This window comes from Rhinichthys klamathensis, unplaced genomic scaffold (assembly GCF_029890125.1).
Source record: "Rhinichthys klamathensis goyatoka isolate OS25496 unplaced genomic scaffold, OSU_Roscu_1.1 h1tg000334l_1, whole genome shotgun sequence".
NCBI lineage: Eukaryota > Metazoa > Chordata > Actinopteri > Cypriniformes > Leuciscidae > Rhinichthys > Rhinichthys klamathensis.
In genome coordinates, this window is record NW_026606849.1 from 10,467 (window position 1) to 31,308 (window position 20,842).

At 37.8% G+C, this 20,842-nt stretch overlaps 1 protein-coding gene across 1 annotated transcript; it reads right to left on the reverse strand.

Moving 5' to 3' along the window:
* Positions 1–1,590: 1,590 nt before the first annotated feature.
* Positions 1,591–14,772, reverse strand: mad2l1 (MAD2 mitotic arrest deficient-like 1 (yeast)). Its single transcript, XM_056272331.1, has 5 exons — positions 14,600–14,772; positions 13,684–13,830; positions 8,834–8,954; positions 7,912–8,015; positions 1,591–1,900 (listed from the first exon to the last, which is right to left on the reverse strand). Exons 1-5 carry the CDS (start codon positions 14,661–14,663, stop codon positions 1,728–1,730), a joined length of 609 nt encoding a protein of 202 aa, XP_056128306.1. The 5' UTR covers positions 14,664–14,772; the 3' UTR covers positions 1,591–1,727.
* Between the last annotated feature and the right edge of the window lie 6,070 nt (positions 14,773–20,842).

The following is a 20,842-nucleotide window of genomic DNA, read 5'->3' on the forward strand; positions in this document are numbered from 1 at the left end:
TGGCCTATACCCATTAATCTATTTAATCCCTCCCAAGCCTGTCTTATATCACCAGTTAAGAATTTAACTGGTGATATAAGAACTTTTTTGTTTTTGTTTTTCTAAAACCTGTAGCTGTAGTTTGCCCTTATTTGTCACTTAATATTTAAAAATAATATTGATCTGCCTGCATTGATACCATTATATGAGAACTAAACTGAGCTGGACGATGACATCACTGTTTTCACCAGAGTGGCTGTATAGATAAATGAACTGAATAGATAACTAATGATTTTTTACAATGGAAATAAAAGCTTTAGCTTAATTTCTGCCAGGAAGACTAAATTGTCACGTCACTTATTACCTTCTCATCTATCCAATCCTGGGGGTCCTTCATCTGTCCATACCTCATACCTCCCGGGGGTCGCTCCACCCCTGCCTTCGTCTTTAAATGCGAGCTACGGACGGGATACGCAACAGAACTTTATAACACAATACTTGCTTGCTGGGCTGTTAATAAATGTATTTGTCACGTCATTTTGCCATATTTTCCTCATAATTTGATGGTATAAGCAAACTTGTAGGGTCATTTTTTTTTAAACTCCGCACATCACTTTTGGCCACCACTGTATATTTGGTGTGGTCAGTGTCACAATAGTGCTATTCAAGAGCTTATAACTGTGGACTGAAGGGCCCGAGTCATCACAGGTGCACTGCTGCATTTCTCCAGTCGCCAAAAATATAATTATTACTTTAATTTCATTGCTATGAAACTTTTTAAAGGTAAGTTACAAAAAGAATACCTTGATGATTAAACTTTTTTTTTTATTGTTTGATCAACTCATTTAACTACAATTCATCATATTTTCGTTGAAAAGTGCATGGCCTAACCTCTCTGCTGCCATCTTGTTACTCCTAACTATAGGTTAGGAGACCTCTCCAGCTCTCTTAAATAATTTAGGAGCTGAGACCAAGTCTTAGCACTTAGGAACTTGTATGAATCACACTTATTCTTAAGTTTAGGAATGAGAGTAAAATTATGTAATTCATAGAATTTTGACAGACTTGAGACTACAATTTTACTCTGGGTGGCTTTATACATACGGGCCCAGGTGTTTCTGATGGAGTTTCTCTCGTCAGCATTAACACACTGATGTCCACAGAACCACAGGCTCAGCACAACCTGTCCAGATCAAACACACTTACATCCTTTATGCTGATCCACATCTTCATAATCGAGTCCTTCGTGTCTCCGAGAGTAATTAATGCACACTGATTTACGACACTAAACCCTTCATTAACCTCATGCTAGATAGACACGAGGATCACACGTACATCATGTGATGCTTTAATAAACGTTTATTGATGATTTTCTATACAGTAATGCAAATCAGCTTTTTGGGATAGTTTAAACCATCATCATACAGTGAGAACTAGTGTTACAATCACACACATATATATACATAACTAATACTATAAATGAAATTAAAAACGTTTGAATTTGGGATCACATTTATCTTGACAGGCTTTGTGCAAATCTCCTGATATGTAAACTTAGATTTGTGTCGCCATCTAGAGGAAACCGAGTAATCAAAGAAACTCAATACAATCTTGGAAACAAGATATTTATTTTCTGTATTAGGAAATACAGTCTTTAAAACAACAACAACAACTAAGAAATAAGCTTTATATAGATATATACACAGGACTGAAGCGTTGAGCAGAAGACACAGCGAGCGCCGGCGCGATCACATGGAGTTTGTCCTCTTGTAGGCCACCATACTGTTGACCTTGTGAATGGAGGTGGTGAAGGAGCGCAGGCGCACCTCCTCTGATTGGTCGATGAGCTGCGGGCCTGACTCCTCCCACTGCTCCGGCACCTGCAGGTCTTTATCCGTGTAGATCAGCAGGTCGAACGCACCTGGCAGAGCACAGAAGAAGAAGAAAGGTGTTAGTCAGATCATAATATAAAGTGTCCAAAACTTTAAACTTCAATGTACGTTAACATTCGAATCAAACATTTGATACACTGTAATTACATCTATAATGACACGGATGACCTTAAACACACCGTACCGACACACACCTGTCCTGAACTAACAGGACATATGATATAATATAATAATATAATATAATATAAGGGACCTACGCGAGTTAAGATTAGGTTCAAGGCTAGTTATTACCCAGTTATTGTAAAATAAAGGTCTACCTGTTTTGAAAGTACATAGTAGTTTAAGACACCTAATATAAAGTGGGACCAACGTTTTTGCAGTCTAATGAATGTCTTTTGCATATGCAAAATTGCTGTAACTAAATTAATAATTGGCACAATATTTACCTAGCCCTAATTCTTTAAAGAATTATATATATATATATATATATACACACACACACAGGTGAAACTCGAATAAATTAGAATATCGTGCAAATATTATAATTTTGATGATTATGGCTTACAACTTATGAAAACCCCAAATCTCAGAAAATTAGATTAAATGAAATCAATAAAAAAAGGATTTTAAATACAGAAATGTCGGCCCTCTGAAAAGTATAATCATGCATTTCTATATAGTTATATATACTAAAGATCTCAAATAAACTGTCCGCACACTCAAATCTTTAAAGCATAGACCAAGCTTTCGGTCAAAAGACCATCCTCAGGGCATCAGGTTCTATATAGTTATATATACTAAATATATTAGTTTCAGCTTTTAATTTGAATTACTGAAATACACGAACTGTTGCGCAATATTCTAATTTTTTCGAGTTTCACCTGTATATCTAATATAGAGGACAAACAAGTCAGTCACATTAAACTCCTTAACTCCAATGTACTATAACGATTAAATCAATCATTGGATAATTAGATCTATAATGACACGGATGACCTTAAACACACCGTACCGACACACACCTGTCCTGAACTAACAGGACATATATGATATAATATATATAAGGGAACAATGTGGGTTAAGATTAGGTTCCCAGTTATTGTAAAATAAAGTGCTACCTGTTTTGCAATACATCAACACAATAAGTAAACTGAACTTAATTAATTTGACACAAGATAGTAGTTAAAGACATCTAATATAAAGTGGGACCAAAGTCTTTTATAGGCTAATGAATGGCATTTGCATATGCAAAATAGGGCTGCAACGATTAGTCGACGTTGTTGACAACGTCGACAATAAAAATTTGTCGAAAAATATCTTTGTTGTCGAGTAGTCGTTTGATCTCACGTGACCTATAATGTAAGGGCCTGCAATCCCGCGATTTGACCGCTACGGCGCTGTAGCGCTAGAGTGCAGTGCAGCCCTTACAAATGCTATTGCGGTAGAAGAAAACACAGCGCGAATTATGACAGTGCAAACGAATCCGAACTAGCAAGGTTTAGGTTTGGGAAAGTTTCACAAAACTTCAAATCAAGAATGCTGTCGTGTGCAATTTTCACGGGAGCACAACATGCATGTTGGAGTGCAAGAGGAAACATCCCGGCAAAAGAGGAGCCGGTGAGAAGTGTCTTCTCCAGCTGGAGCTTAGCCTACTAACCAGCGGCAAATCTCTCTTTATTAGAGAATGCAATACTACTACTAATAATAGTAATAATATTATCAATAGTAATATAATTACAGTAATGTGATGACTTATTTTGTATAGAATAAAGCTTGATCGAGCTTAGGAGTCAGGGCTGTTTTTATTATTGTAACACTATTAGTATATTAGGTATTATTATAGTCTTATCACTTGCCTGTATTTTGTTCAATAATCATAAAGACTTACAAAACGAGATGTTATATCCTTCCTATGATATAGGAAGAATATCATGGCAGTTACTTTATCATACTATAAATTAAAAGGTGAATGAGAACGTCTCTGTCAGCTCAATTGTCATGTAAAAAAAGATTGTAATTTTATAATTATAATAATTGTTTGCAGATTAATATTTTACCATTCTTTGTGTCCTGAAGTAAATGTCCCTTTTTCTGTTTCAGTTCTAAGAAAAGCAGTGGGCCTATTAAACAATGCTTAGAGAGCATTTGTGTGTGATTTGAGTTGGACCGAAATCTGAAAACTTAAAGAGAATGACCTGTTTAGTTGGCTCAAAGTTCATTAAAACAACTATTTCAAAAGCTGAAGTGATTTTCTTTTTTTATATTATAGTTAGAATATGTATAACTCAATGTTTTAACTAATTGGAAAAGCTGAATAATCGTTCCAAACTTACTGATTAGTCTGCGAAATAATCAACGATTAATCGTTCTAATAATCGTTAGATTAATCGATTATCAAAATAATCGTTTGTTGCAGCCCTAATGCAAAATTGCTGAAATTAAATTAATCTTTGGCACAATATTTACCTAAGAATTAAAATACAAAAACAAATTAATAGTATAACATTTTTTTTTAATCTTCTGTCACACCTACTATAGTGATGAACACTCCAGGGTTTCTCCATATAGTGTCTTCAATGGGGTCCAACGGGTCGAAGGTCCAGATGTGAGTTTCAGTGCAGCTTCAAAGTCTCGACACGATCCAGCCGAGGAATAAGAGTCTGATCTAGACAAACCAGCGGACATTTATAACACAATACACATTTATATACTTTTAACCACTAATGCTGGTCTTGCTCGAGCTGTGATGCGACACACATTACGTGATCAGGGTGAAAGGTCAAACGTGTTCCGGTTCAGAAATCAGTCCTTCAAGAAAAACACCGTTTTTTTGTGATTGTTGCGGGCAAAAATCCTTGATTACGCGGCCCGTTTTCTTTAAAAATGCGATGGAATATGCGGGATATTTATGCAATTTTATGCGATGGAATATGCGGGAACTTGCAAAAACTGCGGTTTGATGAAAAAGAGAAAATAAAGTGATTCCCCCAACACCCTTTTCTCACTAGGCCTTAAAGGTGAACTAAGTAACTTTTTTACCTTAACCAAACAGCTTTGGAGTCATTGTAATGTTTATATTAGTGATTTCGTGTTGAATGGTGGTCGTCTCGCCCCCTGGTGCCTGTGAGCCGCAAAACCTCCCTTGCAACTTTGGGCCGGCGAGCCGCTCAGTGTTAGGAAGTATCGTGTGATATCAGGTCTCGCGAGGTAACAAATTGCTTTACGGCAAAAAAACAGATCTGATAAAATTCTGATAAAATGAGCATCAAACAGAAATAACCCGGCGCCGTATACATGTGGTGTTCGAGGCGCACATACAATACAGTAGGGCTGTAGTCAACCAAAGAAATCCGTAGTCGACCAAAGTCTTGTCCTGTGCAACGATTAGTCAAAAAAAAAAAAAAAAAAAAAAAAGACGCGATGTTTTGATTTTGATTGAACATTTTTTAACAATTGTCATAGAGCATTTATAAAACAACAACGAAAAAAACATCAAAAATACATAAAACTATAATAATAATACAATTCTTTGAAAATTAAGTGATTTTTTTTTAACTGCAAAAAGTGAGGAGCTCTGTCCTCCTAGGTCTATAGTGACCGTCACAATCGCGCACCTGACCACACGCTACACAAATATATAACTGCTATCTGCCACAATGAAAAAACCTAACAAAAGCTCTCGTTTATACAGGCTGTATATTCTTCTTTACTTGCAAAGCTATGGGTTAACTTTTGTCCAGCCGATCTAGGAGTTTTAAAACAAACACACAAAAAAACCCAAAGAGCCTAAAAAACAATCCTAATAATAATAGGCTGTAGTAGGACCGCATATAGGTTTATTTTCGTTTTGTTACATTATTTAGGCTATTTTCAAACGCGTCAAGTGCACAAACAAAAACATATCAAGAAAACACAATCTATTGAGTCAGCATGATAAAGCCGTTAAAGGGCCTGCTCACGTCTTTTGCGCGCTCAAGTTCGATTTCAAATGTAGGCGCGCAGTGTGTTTCCAAGTGCGTCCACGCCGCATCGAGCTAAAAACATATAACGTTAGTGTATACAAACATAAAAACCGAAACAAGTAGCGTTGATGAAAGCTGAACTACCTATATCCCTTACTGAGCACGAAGCAGCAGCGCAGCCACAGGTGCAAACCGAGTGTTCTGTGTGTGCGCGCTAAACTGTGGCGCTGTTACAAAATAGCCTAAATTAAAGCATTGGGATAAACCATAGGCTAATTATATTTAGAATACAGTATAACTGCTTATAAAGGAATAAATATCAAGGAGTAAATCATTGAAAATTTCTATCTGTTAGTAAAAAAAGAAAAAAAAGAAAAAAGCAACTGGTCGACCAATAAGAATGTCAGTCGACCAAGACGGCATCGACCGATTAATCGACTAAACGACTAAAGTTGACAGGCCTACAATACAGACTGCCGACAGGTATGGCCTCTTAAAGGGGCCACACCTTATTTCCACTCGTTACAGCGTCCATCCTACTGAACAGGTACCGGTGTACAGGGGGAGGGGATCCGGCCGTGAGTGCGAGCCATCTCTGCGTGAGTGCTGTTCACGACAGTACAAGTGCTCCACAGAGACTCTAGGGGGCGCTGTTTGACAAAAGCGGAATTCCTACTGAGTGCTGCTTTAATTTAAAGAGTCATTTCTTATTACTTCCTATGATAAGCAAGCATACTACATCACAGAAAGTGCTGGGAATATTTAATTTCTTATCTTGTTTTATTTCAGACTGTAGCGAGTGGAAATAAGGTGTGGGCCCTTTAAGAGCTGCGCGCTCCCTGTCTAACTGTCTGCAGTGTTATATTGTATGTGCGCCTCGAACACCCCATGTGTGCGAGTCATTTCTGTTTGATGCTACTTTTATCTTATTTTGTTTATTAAGTAACGATGTGGACGGTAGAACGTGTGACAGACAGTTATACGAGTTTGATTTGGGAATAAATTGTGAGTTGTGAGATGCTAATCGCCTCCGTGAGTCTGTCTGGCCTCTGCCATAACTCCAGCTGTGAGCTATCCCTATTTTTCTTCCCGACACAACGCGTTACAAGACCTTAATAAACACATCAAACTTACAAAACATTGAGTCAAACAAGTTCTGTAGCTTTACTAGAGGAATATGCCACAACTTCAGTAAAAATGAATAAATGAAATATTTAAAAACAGTGTGCTCCTGTTTTACTGCTTTTCAATGATGTCCACGTCGCGTAATTACGTCATTTCATAACGTTCCCATGGCAACAGTGGGAAACGGCGGCTCTCGTGTGAAGCAAACGCAACATTTCTGCTCAGATATATGACACTTTTACAATGAAAATGCGGGGATTATGAAATCATGCAAGCCCTGCTTATTTTGCACGGAAATCGGCAATTTGTGCGGCGAAAGTGCGGCGTATTTGAAAAAATGCCCCCGCATAAACTTTTGCTGATAATGCACTGAAACATGCGATCGCATAATCACGTTTGTCTGGAGGGACTGAGAAATGTAGAGTAGAGCGAAAAACTCTTTCTTTAACTTCAAAATCGACCGACATCGTTGTTTTAACGTTTATTTAGTAAATGGCATTTGACTTAACACTGGGTCTGTTCTTCCGCCTACGTCCCGCTTGACCTTTCACCCTGATCACGTAATGTGTGTCGCATCACAGCGAGAGCAAGACCAGCATTAGTGGATAAAAGTATATAAATGTGTGTTTTGTTATAAATGTCGGCTGGTTTGTCTAGATCAGACTCTTATTCCTCGGCTGGATCGTGTCGAGACTCTGAAGCTGCACTGAAACTCACATCTGGACCTTCGACCCGTTGGACCCCATTGAAGACACTATATGGAGAAACACCTGGAGTGTGTTCCTCAAAAACCTTCATTTCTTTCCCACTGAAGGAAGAAAGAACATCTTGGAGGACGTGAGGAAGAGTAAACTATCAGGAGATTATAATTCTGGAGTAACTCCTCCTCTAAGAGTGTTTCAGACTCCTGGTTATCGCCCCGCAGTGACGTCCGTAACCCCAGCTGTACTCACAGGCCGTCTCGAGCAGCGGCAGGAAGGTGACGGTGGCGGTGACCTGCCGGATGACCGAGCGGATCTCCTCCTGGATCGCCTTTATGGACTTCTCCCGGGGAGCACTGGAACATAAGTTATGAACATTCATATTTGCATTGGTCTCGCAAGAGAACATTCAAATGAAACGGCTAGGGTTGGGAATCAAATACTTGTTATAATATTTAAAATTTCGATTCCTCTGTGAGCATTTCAATATGACTTCAAACCATTGAAGTGTGTGACAGTCCTGCGCTGTTTTCAGAGCTACACACACACACACACACGTGTAACAGTATATTGGATCCGTGCAGCTCTTAAAGTGACAGCGTCTCTATAATAACACTAATCAAACAACAAAAGACAGAAAATTCACTCGTTTTTGACTGATTACTTATTTAACAAGTAACAAAAATAACGAATGTATATTTTATTTATAAAGTGCAGTGTTATTTTTCATTACAGTTTCTGTAAATGAATACTGAAAATCTTAAAACACTTGTTTCACTCGTATCTTTGTTCAGTTGCATCTATTTTTTGTGATTGCTGATTTTTTATTTGTTCTTTTTTTAATTACTTAATGAGTTATTTAATGAGTGTTTACGTGTCTTTAATAATGCTTGAAATGTGTATTAGTTCGGCTAGTTGTTCTTCTATGGTGTTTTTAAACCACAGGCAAACGTTCCTTGTGTAAGTGTTCTTTAATCTGTTGATTTGTGTTCATGATATTCAGCTACAATTAAATGTTTTGCAATAATGATATCGATTTTTTTTTGTTTTTTTCCTAATTGGAATCGAAAAGAATCGGGTATTGTTTGAATTTTAACGATTCCTCTTTATGGCTTTGATTGAATATGAAGATAACGAGTCTTTATTCTGACATGAGACGGATTAAGACACGTACCCGCTCTCCTTCGCCGCCTTGTCACACTCGATGTCGAACTGCCATCGCTCCAGAACCTCGTTGGTCTCCAGACACGTGATCACGACCACCAGCTTCTGAACGGTGCAGTCGAACAGCCACTCTGCGGAGAGACGACTCACTGAGCAAACACTCAACGGACCACAGAGAACACGCAGGAGCGTTCACAGCAAATCTCAACGCCGGCTACATGACAGATATGTATGGAAGCTTGTTTCCGCCACAGAATGGAAAATTGACTTTCTCAGAAATGCGTGATATAAAGTCGCAATTGCGTGTTATAAAGTCAGAATTGTGAGAAAGTCAGAATTGATTGATATGTCGCAATTGTGTGTTGTAAAGTCAGAATTGCGAGATATAAAGTCAGAATTGCATGAAAAAGTCGCAATTGCGTGTTGTAAAGTCAGAATTGCGAGAAAGTCAGAATTGATTGATATAAAGTCGCAATTGCGTGTTATAGCCAGAATTGCGAGATATAAAGTCAGAATTGTGAGAAAGTCAGAATTGATTGATATAATGTCGCAATTGTGTGTTGTAAAGTCAGAATTCCATGAAAAAGTCACAATTGCGTGTTATAGCCAGAATTGCGAGAAAGTCAGAATTGAGTGAAAAAGTCACAATTGCGAGAAAGTCAGAATTGATTGATATAAAGTCGCAATTGCGTGTTATATAGTCAGAATTGCGAGATATAAAGTCAGAATTGCGTGTTGTAAAGTCAGAATTGTGAGAAAGTCAGAATTGAGTGAAAGTCACAATTGCGTGTTATAGTCAATTGCGAGAAAGTCAGAATTGATTGATATAAAGTCGCAATTGTGTGTTGTAAAGTCATAATTGCATGAAAAAGTCATAATTGCGTGTTGTAAAGTCATAATTGCGAGAAAGTCAGAATTGATTGATATAAAGTCGCAATTGCGTGTTATAGCCAGAATTGCGAGATATAAAGTCAGAATTGATGATATAAAGTCGCAATTGTGTGTTGTAAAGTCAGAATTGTGAGAAAGTCAGAATTGAGTGAAAAAGTCACAATTGCGTGTTATAGTCAATTGCGAGAAAGTCAGAATTGATTGATATAAAGTCGCAATTGTGTGTTGTAAAGTCATAATTGCATGAAAAAGTCATAATTGCGTGTTGTAAAGTCAGAATTGCGAGAAAGTCAGAATTGATTGATATAAAGTCGCAATTGCGTGTTATAGCCAGAATTGCGAGATATAAAGTCAGAATTGATGATATAAAGTCGCAATTGTGTGTTGTAAAGTCAGAATTGCTAGAAAGTCAGAATTGATGATATAAAGTCGCAATTGTGTGTTGTAAAGTCAGAATTGTGAGAAAGTCAGAATTGAGTGAAAAAGTCACAATTGCGTGTTAGTCAATTGCGAGAAAGTCAGAATTGATTGATATAAAGTCGCAATTGCGTGTTATAAAGTCAGAATTGTGTGTTGTAAAGTCAGAATTGTGAGAGTCAGAATTGAGTGAAAAAGTCACAATTGCGTGTTATAGTCAATTGCGAGAAAGTCAGAATTGATTGATATAAAGTCACAATTGCGTGTTATAAAGTCAGAATTGCGAGATATAAAGTCAGAATTGCGAGATATAAAGTCAGAATTGCGAGATATAAAGTCAGAATTGCGAGATATAAAGTCAGAATTGCGAGATATAAAGTCAGAATTGCGTGTTGTAAAGTCAGAATTGCTAGAAAGTCAGAATTGATGATATAAAGTCGCAATTGTGTGTTGTAAAGTCAGAATTGTGAGAAAGTCAGAATTGAGTGAAAAAGTCACAATTGCGTGTTAGTCAATTGCGAGAAAGTCAGAATTGATTGATATAAAGTCGCAATTGCGTGTTATAAAGTCAGAATTGTGTGTTGTAAAGTCAGAATTGTGAGAAAGTCAGAATTGAGTGAAAAAGTCACAATTGCGTGTTATAGTCAATTGCGAGAAAGTCAGAATTGATTGATATAAAGTCACAATTGCGTGTTATAAAGTCAGAATTGAGAGATATAAAGTCAGAATTGCGAGATATAAAGTCAGAATTGCGAGATATAAAGTCAGAATTGCGAGATATAAAGTCAGAATTGCGAGATATAAAGTCAGAATTGCGTGTTGTAAAGTCAGAATTGTGAGAAAGTCAGAATTGATTGATATAAAGTCGCAATTGCGTGTTATAGTCAGAATTGCGAGATATAAAGTCAGAATTGATGATATAAAGTCGCAATTGTGTGTTGTAAAGTCAGAATTGTGAGAAAGTCAGAATTGAGTGAAAAAGTCACAATTGCGTGTTATAGTCAATTGCGAGAAAGTCAGAATTGATTGATATAAAGTCGCAATTGCGTGTTATAAAGTCAGAATTGCGAAATATAAAGTCAGAATTGATGATATAAAGTCGAAATTGCGTGTTGTAAATTCAGAATTGTGAGAAAGACAGAATTGATTGATATAATGTCGCAATTGTGTGTTGTAAAGTCAGAATTGCGTGAAAAAGTCACAATTGCGTGTTAAGTCAATTGCGAGAAAGTCAGAATTGATTGATATAAAGTCGCAATTGCGTGTTATTGTCAGAATTGCGAGATATAAAGTCAGAATTGCGTGAAATAAAGTCGCAATTGTGTGTTGTTAAGTCAGAATTGCGTGAAAAAGTTGCAATTGCGTGCTATAAAGTCAGAAATGCATGATAAAGTCGAAATTGCGAGATATAAAGTCAGAATTGTGAGATATAAACTATTCTGAGGGGGGAAAGTTAGTCTTTTTTTCCCTTAGAATTGGCCTGATAACTCGCAATTGCGAGTTTATATCTCACAATTCTGAGAAAAGATGGCAGAATTTAGAGATATAAACTCACAATTGTGAGAAAAAAAGTCAGAATTGTGAGAAAGTCTAAATTATGTATTTTTATCTCAATTGCAACTATTTCTCAAAATTCTGACTCGCAATTTTTTTTGTTCAGTGGCGGAAACAAGCTTCCATAGATATGGGCTCTTAAATGTAAGGTGAGAGACTTTGATTCATTCACGGCTATTTTAAGCGTTGGCAATTGATCAACATATTAAGAGTTAATTTTGCCATTCACAGGGTTCGTACAGATACTGTCAAATTAAATTCTAGGATTTTAAGCACTTCTTTTTTGGTTTTCAAGGATCTCACTTACTAAACAATATATTTATTATCTTTAAAATTCTAAAACACTTTAAAAAATCATAATTGAGTTATATGAGCAAGAGCACGCTCGTAGCCATGTGAAATGGCTCTATATCAATATCAGACGGGTGAGAAAGATTGTTTTATCAATCAAATTAAACACCACCATCTAATATAGCCAATTGTTTTTCAATAATTCAAGCACCTTTTCTTAAATATGGCTGTTTTCAAGGGTTTTACAAGACTTAAATAATCATGTGATCACAACAACCAAAATTACAGGTTTTTATTAAAGTCTGCATGAAATGGAAGTTGTGCTGGTCTTTACTTCGCTATAGTGTCGTATATCGAGTGAAACGCTTCTGGAACAAGAACAAATGTGGGCGGGGCTTGATCGTGTCTGTGGGGAGTTGATTGGATGGATGTCCCCAGAGAGTATGTGTGTGAAGTTTTAGCTCAAAATACAGCTTCAGCTTGGAGTCTGTGGTGAGATGAAGACTCGTGTGTGTGTGTGTGTGTGATGACATTGGTGAGGTAGTTCTTCAGCTTGGAGTCTGTGGTGAGATGAAGACTCGTGTGTGTGTGTGTGTGTGTGTGATGACATTGGTGAGGTAGTTCTTCAGCTTGGAGTCTGTGGTGAGATGAAGACTCGTGTGTGTGTGTGTGTGTGTGTGTGTGTGTGTGTGTGTGTGTGAGACGCACCTTTGAGTTGCGTGATGACGTTGGTGAGGTAGTTCTTCAGCTTGGAGTCTGTGGTGAGATGAAGACTCGTGTGTGTGTGTGTGTGTGTGACGCACCTTTGAGTTGTGTGATGACGTTGGTGAGGTAGTTCTTCAGCTTGGAGTCTGTGGTGAGATGAAGACTCGTGTGTGTGTGTGTGTGTGTGTGTGTGTGTGTGTGTGTGTGTGTGTGTGTGTGTGTGTGTGTGTGTGTGACGCACCTTTGAGTTGTGTGATGACGTTGGTGAGGTAGTTCTTCAGCTTGGAGTCTGTGGTGAGATGAAGACTCGTGTGTGTGTGTGTGTGTGTGTGTGTGTGTGTGTGTGTGTGTGTGTGACGCACCTTTGAGTTGCGTGATGACGTTGGTGAGGTAGTTCTTCAGCTTGGAGTCTGTGGTGAGATGAAGACTCGTGTGTGTGTGTGTGTGTGTGTGTGACGCACCTTTGAGTTGTGTGATGACGTTGGTGAGGTAGTTCTTCAGCTTGGAGTCTGTGGTGAGATGAAGACTCGTGTGTGTGTGTGTGTGTGTGTGTGTGTGTGTGTGTGTGTGTGTGTGTGTGTGTGACGCACCTTTGAGTTGCGTGATGACGTTGGTGAGGTAGTTCTTCAGCTTGGAGTCTGTGGTGAGATGAAGACTCGTGTGTGTGTGTGTGTGACGCACCTTTGAGTTGTGTGATGACGTTGGTGAGGTAGTTCTTCAGCTTGGAGTCTGTGGTGAGATGAAGACTCGTGTGTGTGTGTGTGTGTGTGTGTGTGTGTGTGTGTGTGACGCACCTTTGAGTTGCGTGATGACGTTGGTGAGGTAGTTCTTCAGCTTGGAGTCTGTGGTGAGATGAAGACTCGTGTGTGTGTGTGTGTGTGTGTGTGTGTGACGCACCTTTGAGTTGCGTGATGACGTTGGTGAGGTAGTTCTTCAGCTTGGAGTCTGTGGTGAGATGAAGACTCGTGTGTGTGTGTGTGTGTGTGTGTGTGTGAGACGCACCTTTGAGTTGTGTGATGACGTTGGTGAGGTAGTTCTTCAGCTTGGAGTCTGTGGTGAGATGAAGACTCATGTCGTATTGTGTGACTCTGGTGAAGGTCTCCGCTGGATAAATCCCTCGCTGGTAGAGAATACTGTTGATCCCGAACGCTACAGACACAAAATATATATTATTCATTTATTTAAAATATAAATTACTTTCTGGAACTGCTACAAAGCACACTATTGCTAATTGTATACAGTAACTGTACAAATGTCCACCTTCACGTGTCTTGTAGAAATTATTATTAAGTAAACGTAAGAATCTCTGATATTGTTAGTAATATTTCAAGATCAACACTCACTAAAGCAGCAACTCAGGTTTACTTATATATTATTTTCATTGAGTATCAAATAATCTCAGGCTTTTAAGGAAGGTTTATTGGCAGATACAGATATTTAAATATGCATTTTATGATAACTATACTGTTATTGATTTATTTTATCTTACTTTTTGGCAACAAATCGCATATTTTGAGCCTCTGAATAAAATTCAGGAAAATTGTGTTTTTTCCCTTTTCGAGTATGAACTGCATAATATCATACTATATTAAGCATAAAACCGTGATGAATCTAAAGCAATGCTAAAAAAAACACACATTAAAATGAAATTGATAGTCTAAGTTAAATGTCCAATAGATTTCATTTCATTAGATTTTTCTGACTATTTCATATGTCAGGGTTAACGATCACATATTAATCCAAAACCAACACGTTTGAGATTAAAACAGCAGTCAACTTTAACAATGGCACGAGACTCTAGAAACAATATTCGCACACCTCAGGATGCAATTCGAGTTCAATTCTATTTCTGTTGTAACCACGACAAACATTAACGACGCCATGAAACGCGTTAATCTGTCCGAAAATCAGTACTTACAGAAAAATTCGGCAACAAGTTCCGCACTCCCCTTCAAAGTGATTCCCTTCAGCGTCTTAGACATCTTGAATTGAGTTTAGATTCGGTAAGTTTGCGTATGAATTCAGTTCTCGATGCTAGTGCTTGTTTTCTATTAACCGCCGACCAGTTTGAATCTGACGCTGCGTGTGACGTCAGCGCGCGCGTCATTATGACAGCTCACGTTCAACGAATCAACGCTCAGGATGAAAAATATCACGTTCAGATCTCGGTTTAAGTTTTGTACAAAATGATTTTGACCACGCAACAATTTACAAAGGTTGATAATTATATAAAATGCAGAAGAAGCCTGAAAAATTAAATAAAATGCGATTTAATAATTCTCTTCTTTTACTGTTTCTATTCAATATTTAAATATATATATATATATTTTTTTTACTAAATGACATTTCCTGCCTTTTTAATTTTGTATGGTATTATCAAAGACTTAGGATTTGCCAAGACGGCGCTTTCATAATAAAAATATACATAGATGCCTCATGCCTCATTGGTGTCTGTTTCTAAACGTGAGCCGTCCGCCATATTGGAACGGTCAAATCCGGTCCGTGTCCACTTAAGTACTGCGTCGGCTCGGACACTAGTTATGAGTCTGCAATAGACATTATCAGATGATTTTTAACAGCATTTAGTTTATCATTAATGTGATATTTCTGCAAATATTTAATGCTTATTGACTTATTTTGCTATTATCACTGTAAAGCAGCTTTGGAACAATCTACATTGTTAAAAGCGCTATATAAATGAAGATGACTTGACTTACACTTAAAACACAAATCACCACATGGGTTACCTTCTTTCATCTGGAATTTACAGCTCGGTTGTTTTTACTGCCATAGGCTGCACAAAAGCTGCGAAATATTAGATAAAAATTCATTGATTTCTTAGTGTAATATAACAGCATTATGTTAACCGGTCCAAAATGGCTGACGCATCGAATTTAAATTTAAAATATTTTTTAATTTCATTTTTTGTTCCAGATTACATTCGTCTGACAGCTGAACGGACTACTATAATGGGAATGAACCAGTGACAGAACTATTTGATTCAAGACACTGACTCAGAAAAATCATGCCGTGTGTAGTAGTGTGAAAACAATCAAAGAGAAAACACCATGTATGGAGTGAAGGATGTTATCGTCTTCATAAGTGGCGAAGTTAAAGACTTTGACACGAGGTGGAGTCACTACAGGGCTTTTGCACCCGGAGGCTGATTCATGTCGGTGGAATCTGAGATTTTATGGAGTCCCTGAAACTGAGAGAGAAGATATACGAGGAAACATCATCCATCTTTGCCAGAATCTTGCCAGAAGCTAAAGACAAACCTCCAGCTGTCCGTTTATTGGCTGGGTCGACTAGGAGTCATCGTCCAATTTACCTCTCGTCCCTGTTTTGTCAAGATTAGGAAATGTTTCGATTATAAAGTACAATTCAAAACCTGGCGACGCCCACTAGGGGAGGAGCCTGTCAAAATAATTTAGAGTACCGTTTCCATGGCAACACAACATCCAATTTCAAAACTGTTTTCACAGGATGATATTTTTGAGTTCGTAAGCTTTCGAATGATACCAAATTTATGATGATTACTAAAGTAAATTAACTCAAATATAAATCATATTAAATTCTAAGCATTACAACTTTCCCATATGAAATATGAACTCTCCAATATGAAATATGAACTCCACTTCTAAACCTTACAATATGTAATATGAAAAAAAGAGCGCCAATTAGCGTAGCGTATTAACCATCAGTGCGTAGTCACACAGTGTCAGTGCTGTAGACATGAACTAAACCCAAAGCTTAAAGGGATACTTCACCCAAATATGAAAATTATGTTATGATTTACTCACTCACAATTTGTTCCAAGCCTGTATGAATTTCTTTCCTCGGTTAAACACAAAAGAAGATATTTTGAATAATATTGGTAACTAAACAGTTTCTGGTCCCCATTGACTTCCATAGTAGAAAAAAAAAAAAAAAAACTATGGAAGTCAATGGTCCATCAACTATTTGGTTTCTTGACATTCATCAGAATAAAGAAAGAAATTCAGAACAACTTGAGGGTGAGTAATCAATGACAGATTAAGAATAAAATATATATATTTTTTATACCATAATTTGTTTCTTATGCTCTAAACAATGTGATGACATGGGGGGAAAATTTTTAAAAACTAAATTCCTGGATAAATGTTCATTTTTGGGTGTATCCCTTTAAGAAGAGTTGTGTTATTACATTCCCGCCACCAAATCTCCAAGCAAACACTTCTCAGATCTTCTCCAGAACGTTTATGCATTTAATTTTCTCGTATTATTAAAAGAAAAAGAGCAGATTGTTTGTTCATCTAAATAGCAGGTAAGAGTTTGAGTTACACACGAATCCTCCGACCAACAGTCCGTGACTGGCATCCAATCAGAAGCCAAACAGATCTTTAGGAGCGAGCTGAAAGAAGGCTTTACTGTACAACTACATACTACACTCATTCATCTACAACACAGCTACACACACCATGCTCTACACACACCACGGCTCTGCGGTTATAAATAGTGAGCTCTCTTGTAAAGCAAGGGGAGCTCGTGGGATCTGTGACATTTGCCGCGTGCGGAGCGAAAGCAAGAGTTTTCTCAGCTGTGGTGAAGTCCTCACACACACACACACACACACACACACTCCTCTGCTCGTGCACGTACTCGAGATACAACGTTAAGTGTTGTAGATCTACACACTGAACCTCGTGTTCTGCTCACAAAGCTTCTCCTCCCTGCTTTCATACTCGTTTTTTTGTACCTACAAATTCCCATAGATTGCAGTTAGCATACATGTGTATTCACGATACACACCTTTTTCGTCAGCGCCTGCTAGCAATAGATATACCAATAGAATAGCTATTCTATTTGTTTTTCTGATTACTGTGCTAAACTGGGACTTGCTACAGCTCTTGTTCTGATTGCTTATTGTTCTCCTCATTTGTAAGTCGCTTTGGATAAAACATCTGCTAAATGATTAAATGTAGCCTAAATGTAAAAGATCTTTGTATTTCTATAAATTCCCGTAGATTGCACTATTTTAATGAGGCACAGCAGGGTCTGTGAAGTGGAAACCGGTCCTCCCTCGGGGCTTTGAGACACACAGGAGACGGGGATGTCCACATGGGATGCGAGGGGAGTTGTGGTGCTCGGGTTATATCATACACATAAAGGTTATATCATACACAGTAAAGGTTATATCATAGACAGTAAAGTTTATATGCACATGTTGTGTTTTCCGGTCACCTGTCAGTCAAGCATTCTGGCATTTATTAGGGTTAAGCTACTGTGATATTCACAGAATTTCAACTCTCGGGGTGTTTGGCATGGTGGTTATGGATATGACAATGATATCTTTGGTCTTGGCGGAATATATAGCCTATAATGTACAAAATATACAAATGCTGGTGAACGAATGAGTGCTGGACACTTTTTACCCCAAAAACTGTTGTTTTAATTACTTCAGCAAACCTGAAAATGTCTAAATATAGGCTATTTGGAGGAGAATCGGCTCAATGCACCAAACATTTGGCTATAAATATATAAATAATATGTAAAGATTTCATTGTTGCGTAGTCAATCATGGATGTTTAGAAAAGTGCTGCAGAAACCCCCCCCCCCCCCCCCACACACACACACACACACAAAACAGCCCCAAATCGCATTGGGCTTTCTCATGTTTGATTGGCCATTGCTAGTTCTGCTGTGCACACCTGGCGACCCCGCATGACACAGAGCAGCTGTCGGATGACATGCTGCAGTGAAGGAGTGTGTGAAGGGAGAAACGCACAGGCCATTACACACACACACACACACACACACACACACACTCCTCTGAACTCCCTGGAGCCTCAGTGTTTTAGTGACTGTAAGAAATGCACAAACACACTCCGTTAAACGACCTTAATGCAAAAAAAAAAAAAAAAAAAACACATGCAAATGTCTCCCTCCCCCTTTTTTTCTCACTGGCTGATGTAAGTAAAACGTTTTACGCCATATTATAAATAATGAATGTCATTCTCTGTTCGACTGTTATTATAAATATTCTGTGACTGTATTTGGGCATATGGACTTTTGTTTACATATTTCAGAAGATGAGCTCCATATGTAATGTCTTAGGAAGTTTTTCTTTGCCATATTTGCCTTTTGCTTGCTCACATATTAGGATATTTCTCTGTAAAGATTCTTTGGAATAATATGTACTGTGAAAGTATCTCTTTAAGGTGTGCGATAATGGAAAGAATGCTTCATGGAATTGCAAAGCAAAAATGTTTTGTCTGAATCACACTTTTCCTTTGTTAAAGATAAGATCTCTCTCTTCTATCGTCTCTTCGCTGCTCCGACTTGTTGCAATATCCGTTCACTGCACTGGAAAAATGATTATCTGATAATCTTACCTAAAATCACTGAAGTTTTGCCAACAACTGGAATTCGGTGCATCTCCAACGATTCACTGGGATATTCTGCAGTTTTAGCCTTTCATGCTCAGGCCAATGATTGGGATTTGACTAATGAAAAGCACAGATAACAGTATAAAATCTCTGTCCAAATCCCCACATATCAATATCTTCGGTATTTGAAGAGAAAAACAGAAACAAACTAAGCTTTTGAACAGACATTTCTGGTGTTAATGTGGGTTTGAAAGTAGATCATTGTTTAACATTACAAAATGTAAGTATTGTCTGAAAAAGAACAAGAGATAAAAATAAGATCATAAGATTGAAGTTAGGGAATTACTTTGAGGAAAGATCTATGATAATAGTTTTTATTGACAAGTAAAGCTGATGATGTAAAGCATGATTATCAAATCTACACCCACAAAAAACAATGTTACCACCTGTGTCACATTTCTTAATCTAATATTTGGTTAAACACAGGGATAGATCTGCAATAATATCTGCCTATCGGCTTGTTAAGTCGTGATGGAACAAATATTGTTTGCATGATTGGCGTTTGATTATTATGTCAATTCATATTCGTGCAACATAATAAAAAAGAAGCCATTATAGGCCTAATAATTGATTCTGTCTCTGAATGAAGTGATTATTTTCAGCTCCTTCCCACAATAGTACTAATGGATCTGGAGCTTTATGTCTGGCACACGTCTATAATGTTCATCAAAACACTACAATAAAGATTCCATCAATAAACTGCATGCCAGACTTCAGTCAAATATGATAACAAAACGGTATTATTTAGGGTCCATTGTGTCCAGACATGTTGAATCTGTGCAAGCGTTAGAATCGCGTTTGAGTTGAGCAAAACTCTTCTTATGAGGATAAACCCTTTAGAAAACATCCAACAACGCATTCTCATCCCAAGGCGTCATATACTGACGCTCTACATCCGACGCACATGGCACCCTTTAGCGTCAATATAAGACGCTTCGGTTATGGGTAGGTTTAGGTCTGGGGTAGTGTTAGGGTTAGACCACTAGGAGGCGCCATATACCTGTGTCTCATATTGACGCTAAAGGGTGCCATGTGCGTTGGATATAGACGCTTTGGCAAAAGCGTCAGTATATGACGCCTTGGGATCATCAGTGCTCTCAGATCAATGGGAGAAAGTGCAACGCTCAGTATGGCGGAATAAGCCCCGCCCTCTAAATAAAAGAGCCAATCGCTGCGTGGTAAAATAATTGCGTCACTGCAGCCGTTAGAAGCTCTTGCGAAACAAACAGTCAAATTTATGTCATAGTTGTAGTCAGATTACATTTAAAAATTAAATTAAATTGTAAGCTGGTTGAACATGCAGCTTTGGAGAATTCGAAGAGATCCGATCCCGAGCTGTCAGGATCTTAGAGAATATAATTGACTTATATTTTTTTTCCACTAAAGTAACATGTTTAGACCCTGTATCTAATAAGGAAAGCCTATCCTGCATGAAGGATCTTATTTTATTGCATGGACATGTGGTTTAGTACAATACGCCCATTGAGATTCATCCTTTTCTTTCAGTGCAAGCCAAGCTGAGTCAGATTCCTTCCTGAGGATGCATTAGCTTTCATGAGTAATGCAGTGGGAGAATTCTCTTCATTGTTCTGTTAAGCATGTGGAAAATTATGCATTATGACATTTGAATGCACTTGACAAAAGGATAAGATTTATTTTGTTTGGAAATAAAACATTGCCGCAGAAGTAATGCAATACATGAGCGCAGCTGGAATCATGAAATGCAGGAAAAA